Source organism: Poecilia formosa, unplaced genomic scaffold (genome assembly GCF_000485575.1).
Source record: "Poecilia formosa unplaced genomic scaffold, Poecilia_formosa-5.1.2 Scaffold318, whole genome shotgun sequence".
Lineage (NCBI taxonomy): Eukaryota > Metazoa > Chordata > Actinopteri > Cyprinodontiformes > Poeciliidae > Poecilia > Poecilia formosa.
This window is the reverse complement of record NW_006800257.1, coordinates 481,055-502,323: the sequence shown is the minus strand read 5'-3', so window position 1 is coordinate 502,323 and position 21,269 is coordinate 481,055. Positions and strand designations below refer to the sequence as shown.

At 40.9% G+C, this 21,269-nt stretch overlaps 2 protein-coding genes across 8 annotated transcripts in view; both read right to left on the bottom strand.

The window, feature by feature from the left end:
* tafa2 (TAFA chemokine like family member 2) overlaps positions 1-10,545 on the bottom strand; it is an 84,117-nt gene extending 73,572 nt beyond the window's left edge. Inside the window, exons 1-2 of one of the 3 annotated variants that reach the window (XM_016661196.1) lie at positions 9,875-10,545; positions 9,686-9,796 (exon numbers count right to left, since the gene is read on the bottom strand). In XM_016661196.1, the coding sequence (XP_016516682.1) occupies positions 9,686-9,687 (2 nt within the window). In that variant the 5' untranslated portion in view covers positions 9,688-9,796; positions 9,875-10,545. Of the gene's footprint in view, positions 1-4,155; positions 4,159-9,685; positions 9,797-9,874 lie in introns of all 3 variants that reach the window. The other 2 variants (XM_016661197.1, XM_007573078.2) reach the window with 2 other exon arrangements.
* Positions 10,546-11,556: 1,011 nt separating this feature from the next.
* Positions 11,557-21,269, bottom strand: part of etv6 (ETS variant transcription factor 6) — a 32,785-nt gene continuing 23,072 nt past the window's right edge. For all 5 annotated transcript variants that reach the window (XM_007573075.2, XM_007573076.2, XM_016661201.1 and 2 more), the window contains exons 4-8: positions 17,181-17,315; positions 14,664-15,272; positions 13,041-13,183; positions 12,189-12,289; positions 11,557-12,111 (exon numbers count right to left, since the gene is read on the bottom strand). In XM_007573075.2, coding sequence (XP_007573137.1) covers positions 12,009-12,111; positions 12,189-12,289; positions 13,041-13,183; positions 14,664-15,272; positions 17,181-17,315 — 1,091 coding nt within the window. In that variant the 3' untranslated portion in view covers positions 11,557-12,008. The remainder of the gene's footprint in view (positions 12,112-12,188; positions 12,290-13,040; positions 13,184-14,663; positions 15,273-17,180; positions 17,316-21,269) is intronic.

Below are 21,269 nucleotides of genomic sequence, written 5' to 3'. Positions count from 1 at the left end.
CACAGGGAATGCTTGTAGTTGTGTGCCGATTGATCAGCCCCCGATCATAATTGGCCGATTTCTGTGGAAAAGTGCATGATCACTCGTGCATGATGATTGGTTGCCGATCGCAAAACCCGAACACCTCATACTTCACAACCTGCTTTTCCTTCACACTGCACAAGCGCACGGCACAAAATCCTAAGAAATGTTGTGTGGAAGTTTAACGCTCTGAGACCCGATGGGAAGTTTGCGTCTTCCCACGGAAAAATACCTTGTGGGTGAAACACGTCAAATTGCATTAACACAACAAAATTTACTACTTACTGTTACTGATTGCAGGTTTTTCAGTTGTCCTTTTGATTGAATAGTGCCTGCAAGTATTGCGCATGTTTTTGTCTAAATTAGGTGATTTTATGGTTCCATTTTGCCAAATCACATAGTAGCATTTATACCTAAAGCAAACAATTTACATCCAACCCACGTTATCAAAATTCAAAATCAGTTAACAATGTTGACAAATCAAGACATATTTATTTACAACAGTAACTTTAATAAATTACTTTGAACATTAAGTTTAAGTTCTGATACTATGGAAGATGAAAAAATGTCATTAGAGATTTAAAGTTTACTAGAACTCAAAAAATCCAACCTCAGAATGTAACTTTGAGAGCTGGATCCAATCACTGTCCAGCTATAAGTCACATGGCAGCAAGAGGTGACGCATCATTGTTTACAAAAAAATGTTAGTTCTAAGAGACACGTGGCAAGACAGCAGCACAGCTACGCTGATAAGTGGTCAATTGATCAGCTTCTCACTTAGGGCTGCGGAGGGCGATGCCATTACACAAGACCCAAAGAACAGAATGAAATTCTGAAGAACATGGCCAATACAATGATTCAAGAAATTGCAAGTAAAATCAAGGTCAGATTCTATTGTCCAGTTTTCAGTCATTTTTGATGGAACACTGGACATTTCTGGTGCTGAACACAGACGTCAGTGCAAAGTAGACCAAGGGGTACCTGACTCAACAGGCCATGGCACTACGGTGGCATCAGGTGGGTTGTTGAGGCTCAATCTGCCCAGGTCTGGATTTCGTGGGCAGACTTATGATGGTGCAATCATAAGTGTGCAGGCTTCACTGAGGGAAAAGCAGCCACTATACCTCTATGAACACTGCGGTGCTGACTGGCTGCTCGGCCTTCATACAGATCCATGACTGCCTCTCCTGGGTCTAGCAGTTAGGCGTCCTGGAAACATTCCCATATCTGAAAATACACCACTAAACACCCAGAACCTCTGTGCCCCAACAAGGTGATCTGTGCAACATTCTGCAATACCAACTGTGTTAGAAAGCTTTAGCTGCTCAGTCTCTTCTGCCCAGCTATTGCAGAACTAAGCAAATTAACACCAAAATGTTGAAATTAGCACAGAAACATAAAGATGGAACCCTAAATAATCTATTTAAACATTTTTCAGCAAGCAAAAATTATTTGGGGCTTAGTTATTCTTAAAATGTTCTCAGATGCTACAGTGTGTATGTTTGAGGACTAATGTACCTCTGAAACACTTTTAAATAAGATTAAAGTTTTAGAGGTAACAATACATTTTAAGGGCTGAAATTTTTTTGTCAAACATTTTCAGTATAAAATCAACATCAATTATTTTATTTTACGTATCGGTGTGGCTGCAGGGGTTGCATGTGAAACCCCGTCTGTCTCAGTCATTGTTTTGATAGTTGCCTGTTTTCCAAAGACAACGTGATAGAGGAGGAGAAACGTTCGACCTTGACTGCGACCTGAGAAAGCTATAATGAGTTCTGAACTTCTGAGTCAGCTCAGTTTTTTTTTTTTTTTTTCTGTGGTTCTCGGACTGCTGAGAGCTGGTAAACAGGATATTGCGTCCCAGATGAGTTTTGGCTCACATCATGAAAGTACTGGAGCCCCACAGCTCTGCACACACCGCAGCACCAGCCATCAAAATGAAATGGAGGGCAGGCGATCGGAGGGAGAGACGAGGGAAGGAAAAGAGTGAGAAGAAGATGTTTCTGTGACTGTGGGTTTGTTTGGAGGCTCCAGGCGGTTGGAGTTATCCTGCGTGACGGGCACATGTTTAGAAGTTAGTGGGCCACAGAGAGATCAACACCAAGTCGCTACTGAAGAGATAAAACTCTTACATGAGGGAAGAAAACCTGGATACAGACGAGTGGATCTTAGTTATTCGTAGCTTGTCTTTTTCTCTTCCTCTTCCGTTTCTCTGTCCTTCCATCTCTTTCCTCATCCTATGAAACAGAATCATGTTTAACTGGAGGACAGTTCTGAGAACTAACATGACTATGGCCATGAATTTTGCCCTATTTATGTCTGCTTAACTCTTTCATATTTTGTCCAGCACTGAGAACAAAAGTAACATGCTTAATTTCATGCCAACTAATCCAATTTGATATCAGTGTAGTTTAATCTATTTCTGGAAATGTTATTTTTATTATAAGTAGCCACTGAAGCATCCTGTGTTAGCAGTTATTACTTCTAATTGTATTAAACTTTGGTTGTGTGAAAACATTACCTTTAATTTTCATCCGGCTTTAATCTGGACGCTCCATCATAAATGCCCCACATGGTAAAGATGTTTGTAAAACGTTAATGTTGTTTTTCTACCACAATTATTTGAATAAAATCCAATCCATATTAATTCAATGATTTTTTTTCTCAAAATTTTACATAGTAGCTCTAAAAACCCCTTTAAAATGAAATAAACACAACTGATTGTTTTATTTATTGATACTTTTGCATTCTAAGCTGATCAGAATGTGGTTGACTGGGGAATAAAAATGATGAGTCATCGTCCCGTTTTCCTGAACCACTTTTCAAAATGGGAAAGACATGACAGGCTCTCATTTCTGAGGCTTTTTACGGTGTTGAAGTGGCTCAGTAGTGATGCACCGACAATTATAAAACTTCCTCTGCTGATAAGAAGTGAACTGGGCTGTGGGAATAAACGAAGGAAAAAGAGAAGAAAACTGTCGAGGCAAGTTGGAGAGAAAATCCTGCTTCGAAGTTTAGACTTGAAATAAAAGTTTTATCTTGCCAGGGATGGTTCTTAACAACATCTATAAAAATCCATATTACAATACAACTGAGGGGTATTTTAACTCCATTGAGGGAAAAAGAAGAGCAGTTGTTTTATTTTTTCCAGAAATAGCAATAAACTTCTCATCATTCCTCCCAATACAGCAAATCAACAAAGAAAGGCAACTGAGATGCTTCTAAATCTGAAGCATTTGTCATTATCTTCATTTGTAACTTCTTCACACTGTGTGTGTGTGTGTGTGTGTGTGTGTGTAATGTTCTTAGGATTGTAACATATGGATGGTTTATTTGACTCTAAAATATTTTTTTTTCAGTTTTATTCCCATATTACAAACACATAAAAAGTGAAAAATGTTCATATTTGTAACTGTATTTGGGAATTTGAGGAGCAATGACTGTAAAGTCGTTTTTTCAGAGCGTTTAAGAGGGAAAATCTTGACTACATGAACAGACTCTGACAAACCGGCTGCTTGTTTTGCTTCTCGGTGCTACAAAAATATGATCAAGGCAGGATTTTACTTTTATCTTGCTCTGCTTCAAGAAAGATGAAGAAGAAATTAATATTTCTCCTTTGATCTCTGCAGACCTGTGCAAAATCTGTGCAGCCATTAAAGGATTTTTATAAAGAGAAACAAACGTAGACAAGCCGTTCAGAATGTCGGGTTGCTAACCCTTAACTAAGCTCTCCAACTGAAACAACAATATTATATTTCGTTGGTAGATCTTTTTCGAGCACAAGATGTAGAGCTACCTTCACAAATTTCATTGAAAAATTCTTAATGAAAGAAAATTCCAGCAGCGATGGACCTTAACTAAGTGAGAACATCTGTGTGTGTGAATAAATCTGTACTCTATTTATGGAAGAAGACATTACATGTCTCAATGAAACGAATGAAATATATTCATACACATGTATTGATTTTCATCATCATCACATACTATAGAACTACTGCATTTAGCACCAAATGTGCTAGCTAGACAGGAGCACCGTGACACTTAAAACACACAAAAACTGAAAGAAAAGCCATCAGCAAAAGACGATGATAAGGTAAAAATCTGGATATTTTTAAAAGTTTTGTTGTCTACCAGCTCTTTCTATAAAGCTCCTGTTTGCTCAGTCACTCTAGTATTTGTCTTAAAATTAGAACAGAGGGAAGAGAGCGAGACAAACGAGGAACAGGGAGCTAAAAAAAAACTTCAATCAAACACCTCCACAGAGAGGTGCCAATCAAGTGGTTTTCAGAAGGCGGTGGCACCGCCTCACCCATCAAGAGGGAATGAACAAGCACACTGCATGCTAAACATGAAACCCTCGGCTTCATTGTACGTACAGGAGACTCTTATACAAAAGGCTCATCCTGAGTGATCAACAAAGCTGCTTTCACATGGAAGGGATACATTACTTCTTCTATCTCCGACCAGACGAGTGTTTTTGTATGTGAAGGAATTTTTTTTTTTTTTTGCAAAGTTTCTTAAGATCCAGAAATCAAAGAAAGATAATAATAATTAAATTCTGAGGCTCCCTGCTGCTCGTGTCACAGCTGTTTGCTGGCAGCGCCAAGTCGTCGTAGCCGGCGAGGGGCAGCAGACCGTGAAGCCTCCGTGTCATAGCTTTGGATCAATGAAGAGGAGGCAGCACCAAGAGGAGGTCACGGAACCGGTCCGGTGACATTGGCTGATCCGCACAGAGCTGGCCAGACGGACGGCACCGCTTTATCCATCCTGCGAGGTTAGGAGGGGTCCGTCTGATCTCAGCCAGAAGCCCCAAACCCCACTCATTCACAGCAGCTGCCAGCGATCTGCTGATGGAAGCGGCCACTGGCCCTGGTCTGGGCTAACAACCAGTTCATACAGCTAAAGATGTGGCATCAGGTACATCTGCCCCAATACAAGTAAAGCTGAAGAAAAAAGATCTAGATGTCACGATGATATACTCATTCAGTGGCTCAAGTCTTAAGATAAAACAACAGGAAGTAACACTAGATTAGATTAGATAAAACTTGACTTTATGGGAAAGTAATTGAAAAGAATTAAAGTTGCTACCAGGAAACTCTCGATGGGAATTTTCTAAGAAGCCAACGTTCAGTCATACTCAAGTTTAAAGTAAGCGGAACTGTCAAGGTATGCCAAGGTTTTAAACTGTTACGGCAGGGGTCCCCAAACTTTTTCCTGCGAGGGCCACATAGCTGTTCCTTTCTGTGGTCGGGGTCCGGTCTTAGTTTTTGCAGGAAAAAAACGTAGAAAAATATTGTCGACGGGGAGGGTGCGGGGGGGGTTTGTTCTGTATTTGAAACTGTCGCGCGTGGGGGGGAGGGACGACGACGACGACGACGACACATTCGCGCTTTTAGTTAGATTTTTACCCAGAATGCAAATGGAAAAAACCGTGAGTGAAACGGTGACTGGGACTGACGAGTCTATATTCCATTGAGGGAAAGTAAGTTTCACATTTGCTCAAAAGCCCCCCCTGGTGGTTGAAGAAAAATCCACATATAAACCGGAAAATACAATATATGAAAAAAAACACTGAATGCTCTCTGGTATGAGCAGGCGGGCCGGATCCGGCATNCTGGTCTGGGCTAACAACCAGTTCATACAGCTAAAGATGTGGCATCAAGTACATCTGCCCCAATACAAGTAAAGCTGAAGAAAAAAGATCTAGATATCACAATGATATACTCATTCAGTGGCTCAAGTCTTAAGATAAAACAACAGAAAGTAACACTAGATTAGATTAGATAAAACTTGACTTTATGGGAAAGAAATTGAAAAGAATTCAAGTTGCTACCAGGAAACTCTCGATGGGAATTTTCTAAGAAGCCAACGTTCAGTCATACTCATGTTTAAAGTAAGCGGAACTGTCAGGGTATGCCAAGGTTTTAAACTGTTACGGTTTCAAAATTTTGTCTAAAAAGATAAAAATATACAAAAATAAAGCACCACGCTAAGCTATGTTCCTGTTGAGTTGTCATCCAAATTTTGAGTGAACTAAAATCTTACAAAAAAGGAAAATGTGAATTAGACGTTTGGAGCGAATCAAGCAGGCTACACAAAGATGCTAAGATGCTGATGTTACGTATGGCGATAACAAACAGGAAGTACAAGCCACAAACTAGCATGAACCACAACTCAGAAAACTGGAGACAGTTCTCCTCTGAATTGGTGGTTTGAGCTTACAAATCTTTTTGTGCTTCGTGGCTCTGGTAAGGCTCTGGCCCACCAGGGTGCATTCGCTACGTTAGAACTTATTCAGCAAACGTGTTTCCATCTCACATCTAACTCTTTTGGAAAAGCCAAAAACCACTTCAAACGAGCAAAAAACATTTTTGTAAAATTGAGGACGTTATTTTAAATTTTGAGATTTCTACCATGTAATAGGATACTTTAAAATGTGGGGGGTAAAAAACACTGATGGGAAAACGGTTACTGACTGGAGTTTCTCTGTATACAGAACAGAGCAACTGCTGAATGTTGTTCATCCATTGTATTATTACCAATGTAACACTCAGAGCCATTTTTGGAAAAAATGTGTGCTTTTCTGATTTAAGTGAAAATAGTTAGATCATGTTATACATTTTTAATTGTAATTGTAATTGTTAGTGTTCAGACATGAGCTTTTTGTTACCAGGGTTTCCATAAAGTACATTGTCACAGTTTCCCATCATACTGTTCCCATGGTGAATGTCTTTTGACTAAAACGCCAGTGTGACGGGATTTTTCTCTGGCTACACACTGCAAGCCAGCTGGCTGACAGAACATCACAATAGTGAACTAAATCTAGCCGGTGTTAATCATGTATTTCTTAAAAGAATATACTTGTAATAATACATATTTTGGGTTTTTTTGCAGCAGTAAGAACTGTTGGACATTAATAACCTCTAACTCGCCTGGACTCGTGGTATTTACCTCCAGGTGATTGTTTGGTGAGACGTGCCTCGTCTGGAGGCTTCGGGCTGCTTTCTCTTTAACAGAGCAAGCACTTAGGCTGCTCCTTTTTCATATTTAATACGAGACTTGTTGGTAATTGCAGTCAGCAGGGAAGTTGAGTTAGTGCATGACACAAGCTGTGAACAGTAATTGGCGCTTTAATTGGTTTTGTAAACATTTATTTCACACGTCGCTTCTTAAAAGCCAAATTCTACCACGTCGTTCAGATATTTGATGGATTCATTTCCCTCCATCTTTTTTTCTGACCTCAGATGCTTTTTGAGATAACTTTGACTTAAGATTTTAGTCAAACAGCTTCCAGTTGTGCTCTCAAGTATTAAGTGTGTGGCAACCTGTTGTATTAATTCGGTCTGTGCATCTTTTTGTGGATGGTTTCTGCAGCGTTTAATTGAACAATTTAAACCTAATCCAGTCTGTGCTGCTTCATATTGTCTGTCAGCCTCTGGAACCAAGAAGGGGAAAATGGGAACTGGGTGATAACTGTGAAAAATATTTACTCACTTTGTGTATTGACTACGATTAATGGTCTAAACGTTTAATAAATGGAAATAACTGTTAGCTGAGGAAAATCTCAAAGCATATAGAGCCGCTGAAGGTGTTTAATGCACGTGTGCATATTATTATAGATACATGTATTGATAGTCATGTTTTTACATTTCCTTCATGTCTTTCCAAACAAAGTAATCCATACAGTGAATTTTAATATATGTACATCTCTGCACTCTGTATACCAACAGAAACATGTTGTAAACCTCAAAAATGTTTCCTTTTTTTTCTTTATATTCCTGTCGTTTCTTGTCTTTGAAGCCCGTCCCGTGTTCAGCCTGCATAACAGAACTGGAATAAACTTTTATTAGACCTTTATAGTTCTGAGGGTCTGAATTCTTCTTAAACCAGACTGTGAGAAAACACCTGGATCGAGACCAACCAACAGGAAACCATGCAGCCTGTCAGTGCAGGAGGTTGCAGGCTGATAACTGTCCTGTAAACCCAATGAGACTCCAGTGGCGCCCCCCAGAGGGCAGCCTGTAGGCACCCCTGCAAATGTTTTATACCCACCTTACCGGCTGAACTACGACCAAGTATTTAGGGCCTGACTGAGTTTTTTTGTTTATTGTTTTTTTTTTTTTGTTGTTGTTATGAGAATAAAGTCATGATATTACCAGAATAAACGTGCAATGCTCCCAGAAGAAAGACGTAAAACTCTGAGGGAAAAAAAAGTTGTTTAACAAGAAAAAAGCTTCGATGGTTTGGAGACCAACTAGATTCTTCCTCCTAAACAGACTCAGTCATTTGAACAAAGTCCTGCTACTCACAATAATTTGACGCTGATGTGTTAAGAGGAAGTTTTACCTTATTTGTAGAATGATACCAAAGTTGAACTTCACAAGACGATCCACATTCCTCACTTTGTTTTAATTTTGTTTGTAACACTCATTGTCTAAAAATATTATTATTATAATTATTATATTATTATAAGGTAATATTGTTAAAATATTACCTTATTTTTATGTTTATTCTGGTAATGTTATAACTTCATTCCCATTTTATTATGACTTTTTTCTCACAATGAATTTTTTTCTTAGCCTGGTCTTAGTACTTAAATCCTATCTACATAATAATTTTAAAGAATAGGAATTCAAGGTAGAAGAAAAGATGCTTCCAACTGGAAGTTATGTTTTAAATCAATGAATATGAACTTTTGCTGGATTTATTAACCCTGACAGCCAGTAGGGAAAGGATTTATGCCATTTTGTCAGTAGATCTTAACAATCTATTATCATGACATGGTGAAAAAAAACAACAATTTTTTATTTATCTATCACATGGTGAAAAAATATACACACAAAAAGCCTTAATTAGCTTTTAATTAATATTATTCTTGAAGTACAAATTATCAGTGCAGTGTGCCTTTAAAAGGAGCCAGTGCTGGTGCATCTGTACAGAATCACTGAAAAGTTCATTTTAATTCCAATTATTCAGGTCAAAGCATGAAATGTGCAGCATAGATTTTTACAAATACTTGTGTGTCAGTTCATCAGGAAATTTAAATATTACATAAGAACAATAAAATTGATTTTTAATAGATTCATTGTTGTGGTCCAATGAAAAAATGTATCTATGTTGAAGAATCTTCCTGAATTAATTTTACCTCAGCTGCAGTCCACTCCTTTTGAATCCCCCCAACGTCTTCAGTGGATTTTACTCCACAGTCGTTTTCTGCCACACTTTTTCCTTCCACTAAACTTACTTAGAATTTTCTGTTGCTAAATCTGAATTGCTGCAAATTTTTTTGCTTTTATTGACTTACAAATGTCTTAAGATGGAGCTTAATATCTAAGAGGAGCATCACAAATTTGTTTTTGACGTCATCAATCAAGACGGTTCCAAACTTCCTAGACTTGCCTCTGCCAGCATCCCTCCCATCATATCTGAAGTAACACACACCGCTCCTTCCAGACTGGAGTTGGAGGAGTGTGTCAGCCTCTGTTCACTCTGAGAACCAGCCTGATTTCTCAATCACTGGCTGGATAAACAGGCAGGCGGCTCTCATGAGAGCAGCCGCGGTTGGTCCAGTGGATTACAGCAGCAAACTTGTGGAAACTGCAGTCAGGGAAGCCAAAGAAAACATGGAACTATCCAGTGTTTCTGTCCAGCTAAAACTCACATCAGAATGTATTGCGTCCTCTAGCATCTCTGAATTTTGCCGGGTGTTTGTTGGTGTTCATGCCTCCGGGTGTGCGTTCTCGCCGCGCGCAAAGCGAACCTTCCCTCAGATCTCCAAGGAAACGAAGAAAAATAACTCGACACATTCACAGAAACGGATGAGTCGGTGCGGCTCGATCCGAAATCTTACCTGTTTGTGTCCCACTCCCGTCCCGCACCTTAACGCCCGTTTAAAGCATCGGTGGGGCCGCCGCTACAATCCAGCTGCGCGTCTGCGATGTGGAGACATTTGCATCCAGAACGGGCGGAAAAAAAGGAAGGAGGAGGAAAAGGGTGACTTGTCTTTTTCTATTATTTTAAAACACCTCCAGGTGAAATCAAACTGAGAACCGGAGCTTTCTAACAGAAGAGCATCTGATCCATGGCAGTCCCGCCCCGCGCTGCTCGTGTCCCAGCCCCGGTAAGTCCACGCAGGAGAGAAGCCTTTCTGCGTCCTGTCGGCGCGCCTTTGGACGGCGGTGCGTGTTCAACACCCAGCAGCTTTCTGAAATAATCAATATTAAAATAGATCAAATGAATCAATCAGAAATCGTGACGTGTCCGGGTGTTCGGGCTCAGCCCCGGCGGAGGTGGATGCTCTGCAGCGGCTCTTCGCGGTCTGACAGCTCGGCTCTGCGCGCTCCAACTTTTATGGAGACCCCGGAGCGCACCGCCGCTGCAGTAATCAGATTACTGAGACGGTCTGCAGCGCGAGCCCAGGACCTAATTAGCACTGACTGAGACGAAGATCATGATTATAGCCAGGCAAGTGACGCTAGGCATAAATAATGAGTGATGCATTTAGGTTTGTCAATTGGGGGAAAATGATAGATGATTATTAAGAATCAGCTTTATGCGGTCAGCGCCACCTATCAGCCAAAAGAAAAATATCCCTAAAACCATAAAAAAAATCCCCAGCCCCAAAATATTTTATTAGTATTAGACGGAGTATTAGGGCCTGAAACGACTTATTATTTTAGAAAAAATAATAATAATTTAAAAAAAATACATTTACGAGAATAAAGTCACAATTGTGCATGACTTTATGATTACCACAAAGGCCAAAATTGTGGGACACAAACAAAAAACAAAACAAAAAATCAGTCGGAGAGCCACAAAAAGCTCCCAGGCCTTTTGACACCCCTGAGTCAGGCAATAAAGTGACGTCATTAAAGTTTCACATAGAAAAACTTTGGAATTATGTCATTTTACACAAACAACCCCAGGGTCATCTTCTCTCTAACTTTATCTATTTCATTATTCAAGGTGTTTTATGTGGTGCTGGATGTGTTACACTTAAGTTGCTTTTCAACTTTATGTAGTTTGTAAACCGGAGTCATATAGTTTTAAACATATATAAAATAGATTTGGAATATAGTTTGATCTATAAATTCAGTGAAGTTGTTATATGTTCATATACAACACTTGCTATCAGAAAATTAACATAGTTAATAATTGTTTACCTCGTCTGATATTCAACTTTCTAAAACTTCAATAAAAACTATTAAAACGATTTTACTGCCTATAAAAATTTATTGTATATTTACCGTATGATAAAATAATATAGAAGAAAATAACATTATCAATTGTATACTTATGTTATTTTAGCCTCGTATTGAACTGAAAGGGCCCAAATTTGCGGCTCTTTAAAAACGTAGCTTCCGGTTTCCCCTGAAAGTGGGCGTGGCTTTGTGCCTGAACCGTAAATGAGACTAATTCAAAAGGCACGCGCCACGAACAGACCTGCACCTGATCCCCACATAGCAAAGGTTGACCTCTACTGCCACCATGAGGATCTTTAAGGCACCTGCAATGACATCTCCAGTCTCCACGTTCAGTTTGATCAAAAACGTTTATTCCATAATGAAAACAGTCCTGTCTTACATACTCACACACACACACACGCACACATACACACACACTTTTCTTTTTACAAGTAGCAAATTTCCAAGATCTAATGCATGTGGAGAGACAAACCAAAACAAAGAATCATAGAAGCACAAGTGATTGGCTTTTTGCAGCACAGAAACATAAAGAGTCCTCTCAGCAGCGTCCCTCCGACCAATCACAACGCTCCTTTCAACAGGAAGTCACAAGCTGATCCTGAGGCGTTTCACATCTCACTTCCTCTCCCTCTGGGACCGATGGGAGCCAAACTCCTGGCGTTTATTAAGCTGCTTCTGAAAGGCATTTGTGGCTGAGGCTGTAGTAAAGTAGTCCATGGAATCCCCCCTCCCCCATAAACCCCTAACCTCCATCCCCCCCTCACCCCACCCCGGAGCCGTTCAGCATTCCTCTTTGATGTAGATTTGTTCATCTGTGTCTGAGTCCAGGTGCTCCAGCCGCTCCGTCTGGCCGTTCATGATCTCATCGGGGGTCTTCATGAACCTGAGGGGCAGAAGGGGGAGAGGGGTTATCTGGAGCTCAGAGGAGAAGAGGGTGTGGGGTGTAGGGGGGAGTGTTACCTGAACAGGAGTCTTTGTCCGGGCTCTTTCCTGATGATGTTCAGCTTGTAGTAGTGTCTCAGTGCTCGCGACATCTTCTCGTACGTCATGTTGGTTCTGTTCTGTTTGGGGTCAACAACAACAACAGGGTCAGAGGTCAAACATCTTTTTACAAAAAACAAAAAACATTAGATTCAAGGCAGGTACTTTCTAGACAGGAAATGCTGTCAACATAAAGCTCCAAAAATCAGAGAAAGGAGGGAAGGGATGTCTAAAAGGAATGAAGGAAGGAAATGAAGACAAAATTAATTAACACAAAAGAAGGACATATGGACAAAAGGAAGAAGGAAGGGAAAATAGAGTGGGAAAGGAAAGAAAAGCACAAAGAAAGGAAGGTTATATGAAGGAAATGACAGACAGGAGGACACTAAAACAAAATAAACAAAGAAAAAGCCACTAAAAGTTATTTTTGTTTCCAAGAGAAAGCAATATTTATTTAGTAAAACAGAAAAACATCTGGAAGCTCCAGCATTTCTCTCTTCTGGCCCCTGAACAATGATAGAAGTACATTCCAGAGGATCCCGCTTACAGTAAACTCTCCTTTCATCTCACTGGAGCGTCTGAAACTTCTCATTAAGAGGGGGACCAAAACCCCATGTTTACAAATCATACTGAGAGATGGATATGTTTACGGATTTTAAAGTTTCTGAACAAATCGACTTCAATTAAAAGTCGGATTTGTCTCCATTTTTCTCCATATTTCTTTGTGAGATTACACAGCAGAAAAACCCATTTCATGAGGCCGGTCGCCATAACGGTGTGATGTTTGTTTGGGGTTGGCGTCCATGAAGGAACAGGAAGTGGTGCGTTTACCTTGTGGTTCCCCCAGAGCCTGGCCAGACCGTTGGGGTCCATGATGCGGAAGACTTTACTGTCGGGGTCCTCCCAGCGGATGTAGTTCTCGTACCTGCTGTCTGACAGGAGCTGGTACACGTAGTCCCACAGCAGCCTGCAATCTGGGGACAACACACAGGGGGCGCTCTGGCTCAGTTCACACCGTTTCCAAAGAAACACTCCCAACACTAGCTGGGTTTCTATCACCAGATATTCCACTAACGTCAAAAAACACGATGTAGCGATTGTGGTGTTTCTGTTAAATAAGAAATTGTAGTTAAATCCCACGTGAATATGTTTGTTCATGTGATAAATCATTAATAATCATGGTAGTGATGAATGTAAACATATATATTTTAGCCATGGCGCTAGCTCTCAACACTGAGCCATCATTGAGGCGTTGGAGCGACACTCAGTGTCTACGTATGCGGCGTATTAGGGAAATTGCCATTTTACCTAAGAGCGATCGATTCAACATGTTCAAATGACAAACACAACTTTTTATGAACTGTGATGCTGTGACATTAGAGCTGGGTTATAATCATGAAATAAAGGTTTCATATCGGTCTATAGATGATTATTGATCAGGTTTTTGTTGTAAATATTTGAAATACTGCCACAGTGGTGGCATAAAGTTTTCTGTTTTAGCCACAGTTTTCACTCCATGCTGGTTATGATGCCACGCTCCTAGCTTAGCTCACCATGACAGGCTGAGCGGCTAACACCTTTCCTCTGCCTACATCTCCCAGAATGCTGAGCCTTTTTGGATTGGAGTTCAGCTAAGTTATTGAGTATTCTATTGGATATATTATCTATTGATTTTGATCATGTCTATTGTGATATATATTGTTATTGGTTTATTGTCCAGCCCTACACTGTGTGTATACAAACCAGTGTGACTCTTGAAAAAAGTGTTTCCATTGTAGCTTTGATAAACACACCAATGTGATACAACTGAAAAACCACCTCATCCGAGCACACAAACACTGAAAAACCTGTTTTTTGAAATTGTCACTATTTCATTAAAGCTGCTGTATTTAACTTTTAATATATATATTTTTTACATATGTATTGAAACTGCAATTGTCATGAATTATGAAATAATTACTTTAAAAAAAAATCAAGCTCCTCTGCCTCCTCCCAGTGCTAACCACAAACAACCAATCAGAGGCAGGAGGCGGGCCTTAGCGCTGTCAATCACAAGCTTGTTTTGCTGCTCATACTCTCCCCCCACCACATTGCTCTCCACTACATTGCACCTAACAGAATATATTGTGAATGCTAGTAAGTTGTTTCTCTGCAGCATGTACACAAGAATGATTGACAGCTCTAAGACCCTCCTACTGGCTCTGATTAGTTATTTTTGGTGTGTTTCATCAGACAGCAATGGCAGCTTGTGGAGATCAATCTTTTCACATTTTATCTGTCTCATAATGTCACAGCATGGCGATAATTTTAACAAACATGTAAAAAACATTCTTTATAAAAGTTACATGTTGCAGATTTAAGTGAATTTATTAGTGATATTCCAGTAAGCTGTGTTGTGGTCAGTGGAAAGGCAGCTGGTGTTTTGTGATGAAGGACGGGAAGTGATGTAATGACCTGCTATCCGGCCAATGGGCATCTGCTGCTCCTCTGGAGGAGACACGGGCATGATGACGTGGTTCCTGTAGAGCGCCTCCTCCTGTTGCTGCAACAGCTGCTGCTGGGCCAACTGCTGCTGCTGCTGCTGGTGGTGGTGGTGGTGGTGCACATGCACCTTGCTCTCACGCCCGTTCTCCATCACCACCTGGGAGGGGGGCCCGGCGCGGCTGTGCCTGAAGTCCAGGCCGGCCCCCCCGCCTCTGCCGGGGCTGAGCAGCAGAGGGTTCAGGATGGTGCTGGGCATGAGCTGGATGACGCGGGGCGGCCCCGCCTCCTGGAGCCCTGGGCTGGGGGCCTCCCTGGGCGCGGCGCAGGGCCCGTTGGGGGCCGGCGGAGACACGGACAGCGGGTACATCTCCTCGGCCAGGTGGTGGTTACTGTCAGGCAGCTGGGAGAAGCTCTGCAGGGGGTCCTCGCTGGCCGAGCGGGGCCGGTTGGGCTCCTGGGGCGACCGCCTCGGGGCCGGGTTGAGGGGGGAGCGTGAGCGTGAGCGGCGGTGCCTCAGCTCGATGGTGGGCGGGTTCTGGGGGAGGGGTTCTGTACCGCGTGGCGCCCGCCGTACCGTCTCTGAGGAGGCAGACATATTGGATTTTAGCTATTTATATTTATCTAACGGCTTCAAACCAGCAGCGGCAGCAGTGCAACGTTCCTACAACAAACCACAGCTTTTACATTCAAATGTACAACTTCAAGCAAATGTTTGATCTTTACTAGATGGATATTCTCAGAAAATAAAACACCTGAAAAGGAAAAGGAGGAGAAACAAATATTGATTTTTATAATGCAGGCGTGTTCCTGGTTGTGGATATTTCCTGTAACTGATGGGAAGTTAAACGGTTTCATTACTGAAGATGTCGCACATGCACAAATATTCCACTAGATGTCACTAGTGTCACTCTGAGACTGAGCCGAATGTTTCAGGGAGAAGATCTGAAGACAAGAGGGTGCTGAGGAAGGATGGAAGGAATTAACAAAGGTATCACTGAATGAGGGAAGGAAAGGAAGCAAATGAGACAGGAAACGTGGAATAAATGCAGCAACGACTTAAATCTGCAAATGTTTTTGAGAACTGGACAGATTCTATAACTCCTAAATGTAAAAGTACTGAACAGAGCTTAAATAACCATTGAGAGTAAACTAATTCAGTGTGGAAACAATGTTGACGCTCTAGATTTCTCTGAAACTTTAGGAAGGTTTGCAGGTTCCAGGTACCTGCATGTGAGTGATCAGTGGTATAGGAAAATAGCTAAGAGGGGCACCGACAACAAAGCAGGAACTCACCACAGTGAATGAGTCACTTTGCATGAACTCTTTATTGTTTAACTACATCAGCACTTCCTGGTGGAGCAGGTTTTACTGTCAACACCAGAGTTACGGCTCAGTCCTATCTGATTGCTGCCGAGTCACATTTTCTTCCACCCGACCCAGGAAGCAGTTTCAGGTATTTCACCAACTTGGTCGGCACTTCCTCGAATAGAATCAACAAAGTAGTCTAATGGTACTTCCATCGCTGCCTTACACTTTTATTAAGCTGACGCTTTTGCTTACATATTTTGGAGGACTTTGCATAGTTTACATGTTTGCTAGAACTCTTAATCACTTTGGTTAATCTTAATCAGTTTGTAAGGCAGTAAATACGAGATCAGGAGATGATTTTCTGACTTTCAGAGATGTTTTTCCTTGAAGAAGCATAATTTAGCTGGAAATCTCTGCCACTGTTATAAGCTGAAAATGAGCTCTGGGTAGCCCTGTGACTGCAATGCTAGTGTATATGTCATACAATTAAAAGTAAGGATTAATTACTAAAAAGCAACAAACATCACAAAATGCTTCAAAAATGACTTCAGGTCTATTTTTCACATCATTATTTATTATACAAAAGGCAGGTGTAAAAGGTTCAGAGGAACCTGACCAAAACTAGCTAAAATCCAGTAGGTGGCTAATTATGCTTACATTTGTTGTTGGCTGCTAGCATCAGATTAGCTCAGCTAGAGGCTTCAGATTAATGGCAGGAAAAAGAAGCCGTATCAAGCATTCACTGCAACTTTGTTCTCAGTCTGAATTGCAATAAACTCAGCCCAAAATAAAACTATAAGTAAGAACTGAATAACTAAAGCAGCCTACCCAACATAGTGCTTTAAAGGCAATATAGTGGCATTTTAAGCCATTTTACAAAAGCATGTTTTGTACTTTTGTAACAAATTTTTTTATTTTTATTTATAAATAAATAATAAAGCATGATGTCACAAAAAGCACAAAGCATAGATCTGCCCTTATGGATCTGGTACATTGTCACCCATATCCGAGCTAGATCTTTTTTTTGTTTTCTTTTTCAATGTTGGGATCGATACAGATATTAATACTGGATTGGTGCATCTCTAATTCTAACTGGTAGTCATTATTAGTCTCCAAACAAAGGCTAAAGAAACCTGAAGTGTGTCCCTGAAGTAGGAAGCTAGTGTAGGGAGGACTGACCTTCGAGCTTCAGATGCTGCACAGCGCTTTCAGGCAGCGAATGGAAAGAGTTCCCAGGAAAGTAAGCAGACGGGCAAAACACACTGGACTTCCGTTGCTTCAGTATGTGCTGCAGCAGCTCATACAGGACATCCCCTGCAGAAAGCAAAAGGTCATAGGTTACCATACGTCTCCCAGTGACATCTGACGCCTGCATGATGTGGGACATTAGCGGTGTCGTCAGACGCAGTGTCCGGTTCCCCTTCTTCTCCTCCTCTGTGCTTTCCAGGATCCAGCCCAAACGATGCTGCCGTTATTGCTCAAACTTCCTCTGGCTTAAGCAATTCAGGACAGGACTCATCAAACAAATAATACTTCTGTTACTAGAGACACTTCTTAGATAGTCTACCCCAGAGTGTGAAGACATCATAGACTGGGACCTACTACAACCAGCTCATAGCATTCGGTTTGTATTTAAACCAAAGTCTGCAATATCAATGCCTCAGTATCCGTCAGTGACTCCTCATCAGAGGTTACTACATTCTTGTATTATTCTTGCATACACAATATTCCAGCATCACTTTAATGAATCACAAGCAAACGTTAAATTGGAACCAAATTATGTTTGTTCGTCTGTTGGTGGTTCTCCTTTAGGATCATCAGGAAAAACATGGTTGATAAAAGATGACTGTGGTACTTTGTGCTGTACCTTCCATTTTTAGAAATCTTCAATTTGTCCGTACATTCTTAAAATGCAACATCAGTGAAAATGTCACATCAAGATTTTTTTTTTAAATTGTACATCTGCATCCACCTCTTGATTGGCAAATCAAATTTGTATCACAAACTCATCTAAAGAGTCTCTTTGTTGCTTTGGCTGCCTGAAACCACAATTCTACTTAATAAAATCTAACAGTGGTCTGCTTCCAAATGACTGTTAATTGTTTAGGGATGTTTTTTCTCATCTGAATGCAAATCTAAAGTTAGAGCTGTATGAATAAAACAGGAAATGCTCTGAGAAATTAGCTTGTAAGCTTCAATTTCCAGTTTGATTAGCCAGTCTGAAACTCAAAATCAGATCTATTTCCAATCGTAAGTGCCACTACACACCTCCAAGAAAAACAGTTGTGGGTGTGGACGGTATTACTGAGTGAAGGACAGACTCAAAGTTAGCCATTTTTCCCATCAAAGATTGTAAAGCACATCAATGCTAGAAGCTATTGAAAAAAAAGGACAAGTCGACGCATGTCTGCAGTTCACTGATGCTGCAACAGAGTGCAAGACAATGGAGTAGATGAAAGTTTCTCTGTTTTATCCTTTTGAGCTCTCACCTCTTCTAACATAAATGATGATTGATGTTGTAGAACAGGAAGGCCAGGAAATATTTGGAATGCTGTTCCTCTGTGACTCTGTATTCCCAGCTGCCCTCAAACATTTGCAACAACTGACTTTCCTGTCACCATGGAGGAAATCTGGACAGCTCCTGTTTGCAGGATTGTTTTAATTGATCCACAGTGGAGGCTTTTTGATCATGAAGGGAATGTTCAGGGTGGAATTTAACTCCAGACTCTAAAACCTTCATTTGTTTTTAAATGCGTCGGGTGGTGGACTTGCTGGTGTGCTTGAGATCATCTCTTTGTTGCATAAAACAAGTTTACCCAAGTTCTAGGTCACAAAACTTTCATGCAGGGGAATTCATGGTTCCATCAATTCTCATGACAAATTTTGTAATGTCCCTCAATCCCAATGGAGACTAGTACGTTTGATGAGCTAGTTGGGTGTCTAGCCCTGCTTCTCCACTCCAACGCAGTCATAAATTGGACGTTTGCATGGACATGTCTGGTGGACGTCCGGTTTGAGTTGAACCTCTGCAGAGTAAAAACGTCCGGGTTTCTGGGGGTCTCTGTGACCGCGTACTCGGTATCGGTCAGCAAACTGACTCTTGAGAGTCAGCCCAACCAGTCCCAAGAACACACAACTGCTAGTTGCATATTCTTGCTAGGTGCCAAACTAGCTTGTCAAACTTGCTGAGCTTTGAAAATTAAGAACTTTGTTATGAGAAATGTAGGCAATCTGTACGCTTGACAATGAAATCTCAACCATCCATGGTCAGTGTCTGCAGAGTCATCATACACCTGAGTGTGTGGTAGCCTTAAAGCCGCAGAACAGACCACGCCATCACATTGCCACCACCGTCTTTTCCTTTATGTACGTTTCATTTCTAAAAGCTCGACTGATAGTGAACCAGATGTAGCTAACGTTCCACTAAGTTCCAGTGGGGTCTACTACTTCTTCCCAAAAGACAATGTTGGTTTGGACAGACTTGTGCATGTATTAAAAGACATCAAAAAAGTGACGTTTTTATTGATTTTCATTTTGCTATCAAAATCAGATTATTTCAAACATTGAAGTACGACAAAAAAAAAAAAAAAAGCAAAAACAGAAAATGGACAATAAGAGAGATTGGAAATGACTGACTAAATGGAGAAACCATCAACTGGACTGTCGAGGGAAAGTCATTAACAATCTATGAACATATAAAAGGACCATTGTGCATATGATCCTGGCACTCTCCTGGTTGTAGAGCAGCATCTGAGGGCAGGAACAAAGCCTGAGCAGGAAGGTCACTCAATGATTTCCAACCTCAACATTTACACAAGCAGCCACCAGACCGGATGGTATGATCTCACCAACACACGGTCACCCGGCTCACGCTCTGAACCGCCTAACATAACAAGGAAATGATTCTCATAAAGGAAGCGAGGGTGAACACACACAAACAAACGCGCGTGCGAGTGCACACACACACACACACACACACACACACACACACACACACACACACACACCCTTTCAGTTCTCACTTTCTGGCAGTGTGGGGAAAATTCCTGCTTCCTGCTCTTTTCTCTGATTCCTTTATTTAAAATAGTCTGCTTGTAAAAAACTAATGTGTGCTCAAAATAAGAGTTTCCTTTTGAAGACATAAACAGGATATTTAAAATTTCATGATATCTGTTGAGTGATTGGTTTATGGCTCACACTCGCCATGATGTAAGTTATGCCGTCTTTCAGAGATGCATTCCATGACAAGGAAACAGCCGTCTAGGAGCTTCTACAAAGCAAAGCATGAAACCCCAGAGACTGATGGGAACTCTGTGCCTATAAACATACAAAGGAGGAAATAGACGCATCACAAGCCAGAAAATTGCTCTCTTCCCTAAAGTGAGATTTAGACTGATACCACTAACCACTTGCTGTAAACAACTAATTCTGACGTAAAAAAAAAAAAAATCCCCTTCCATTTTAGTTATCTGACCTTATGAGGCAGGCTTTGTGAACGAAACACCTAATATGACCCGAGAAGATCATGAATCATTTCCTCCCACTTTTCTCCTCATCGATTACTTGACAGGATGGGAGATTTGTTTGCTCACAGCTGAAATGGAAATGAGGTGAGCTGTCAGGTTGGTCACTTCACTGGCCTTCAGGCCAGGAAATCAGTCTGCTCCTATTTAGTTTTAAAGATTTGCTGAACATGAAAATAAAACCTAGCAATGTTCAAAAACACATCATATAAGGTGAAAACATTTTTAGGAGCCGTTGACAATGCTTATAAGCAGGATGATATGACTACAGCCATCAGCTCGAGTCAAAGTCCCACATACCTTCCCACAATCACTTTCAATGGTTTTCAAATATGTCTGGAAGAGTTAAAAGTTCACTAAAACCCAACTCCTTTCTATCTATGGCCCAGTTTTCAAAGTCCCTACTTTCAAGTCACTCTGTTTGTGCAAAGCGTAGAATAATTTCAGCACACTGCCAGTTAGCTGGCTGTGCTAAGGCACCAACTTTTTTCTTACTTTACGAGACGTGTTTAGAAACCAACATGGAAACTGAAAGGGCCCCACCCTTCACTGGTATTAAGGAAAAGTTGTTTTAAAACCAGTTAGAAAGCTAGAAGTATATTTGTTAAACAGGCGGCTACCAGAGATCAGACACACCTCAAACTTTAACAAACTCCATTTGGTCAGTTTGCAGTTAAAGACTGAGGGAATAAAAGTTATCAAAAGTGAGAGTTTTTGAGCATGTGTAGGAATTGCTTTCCATGCG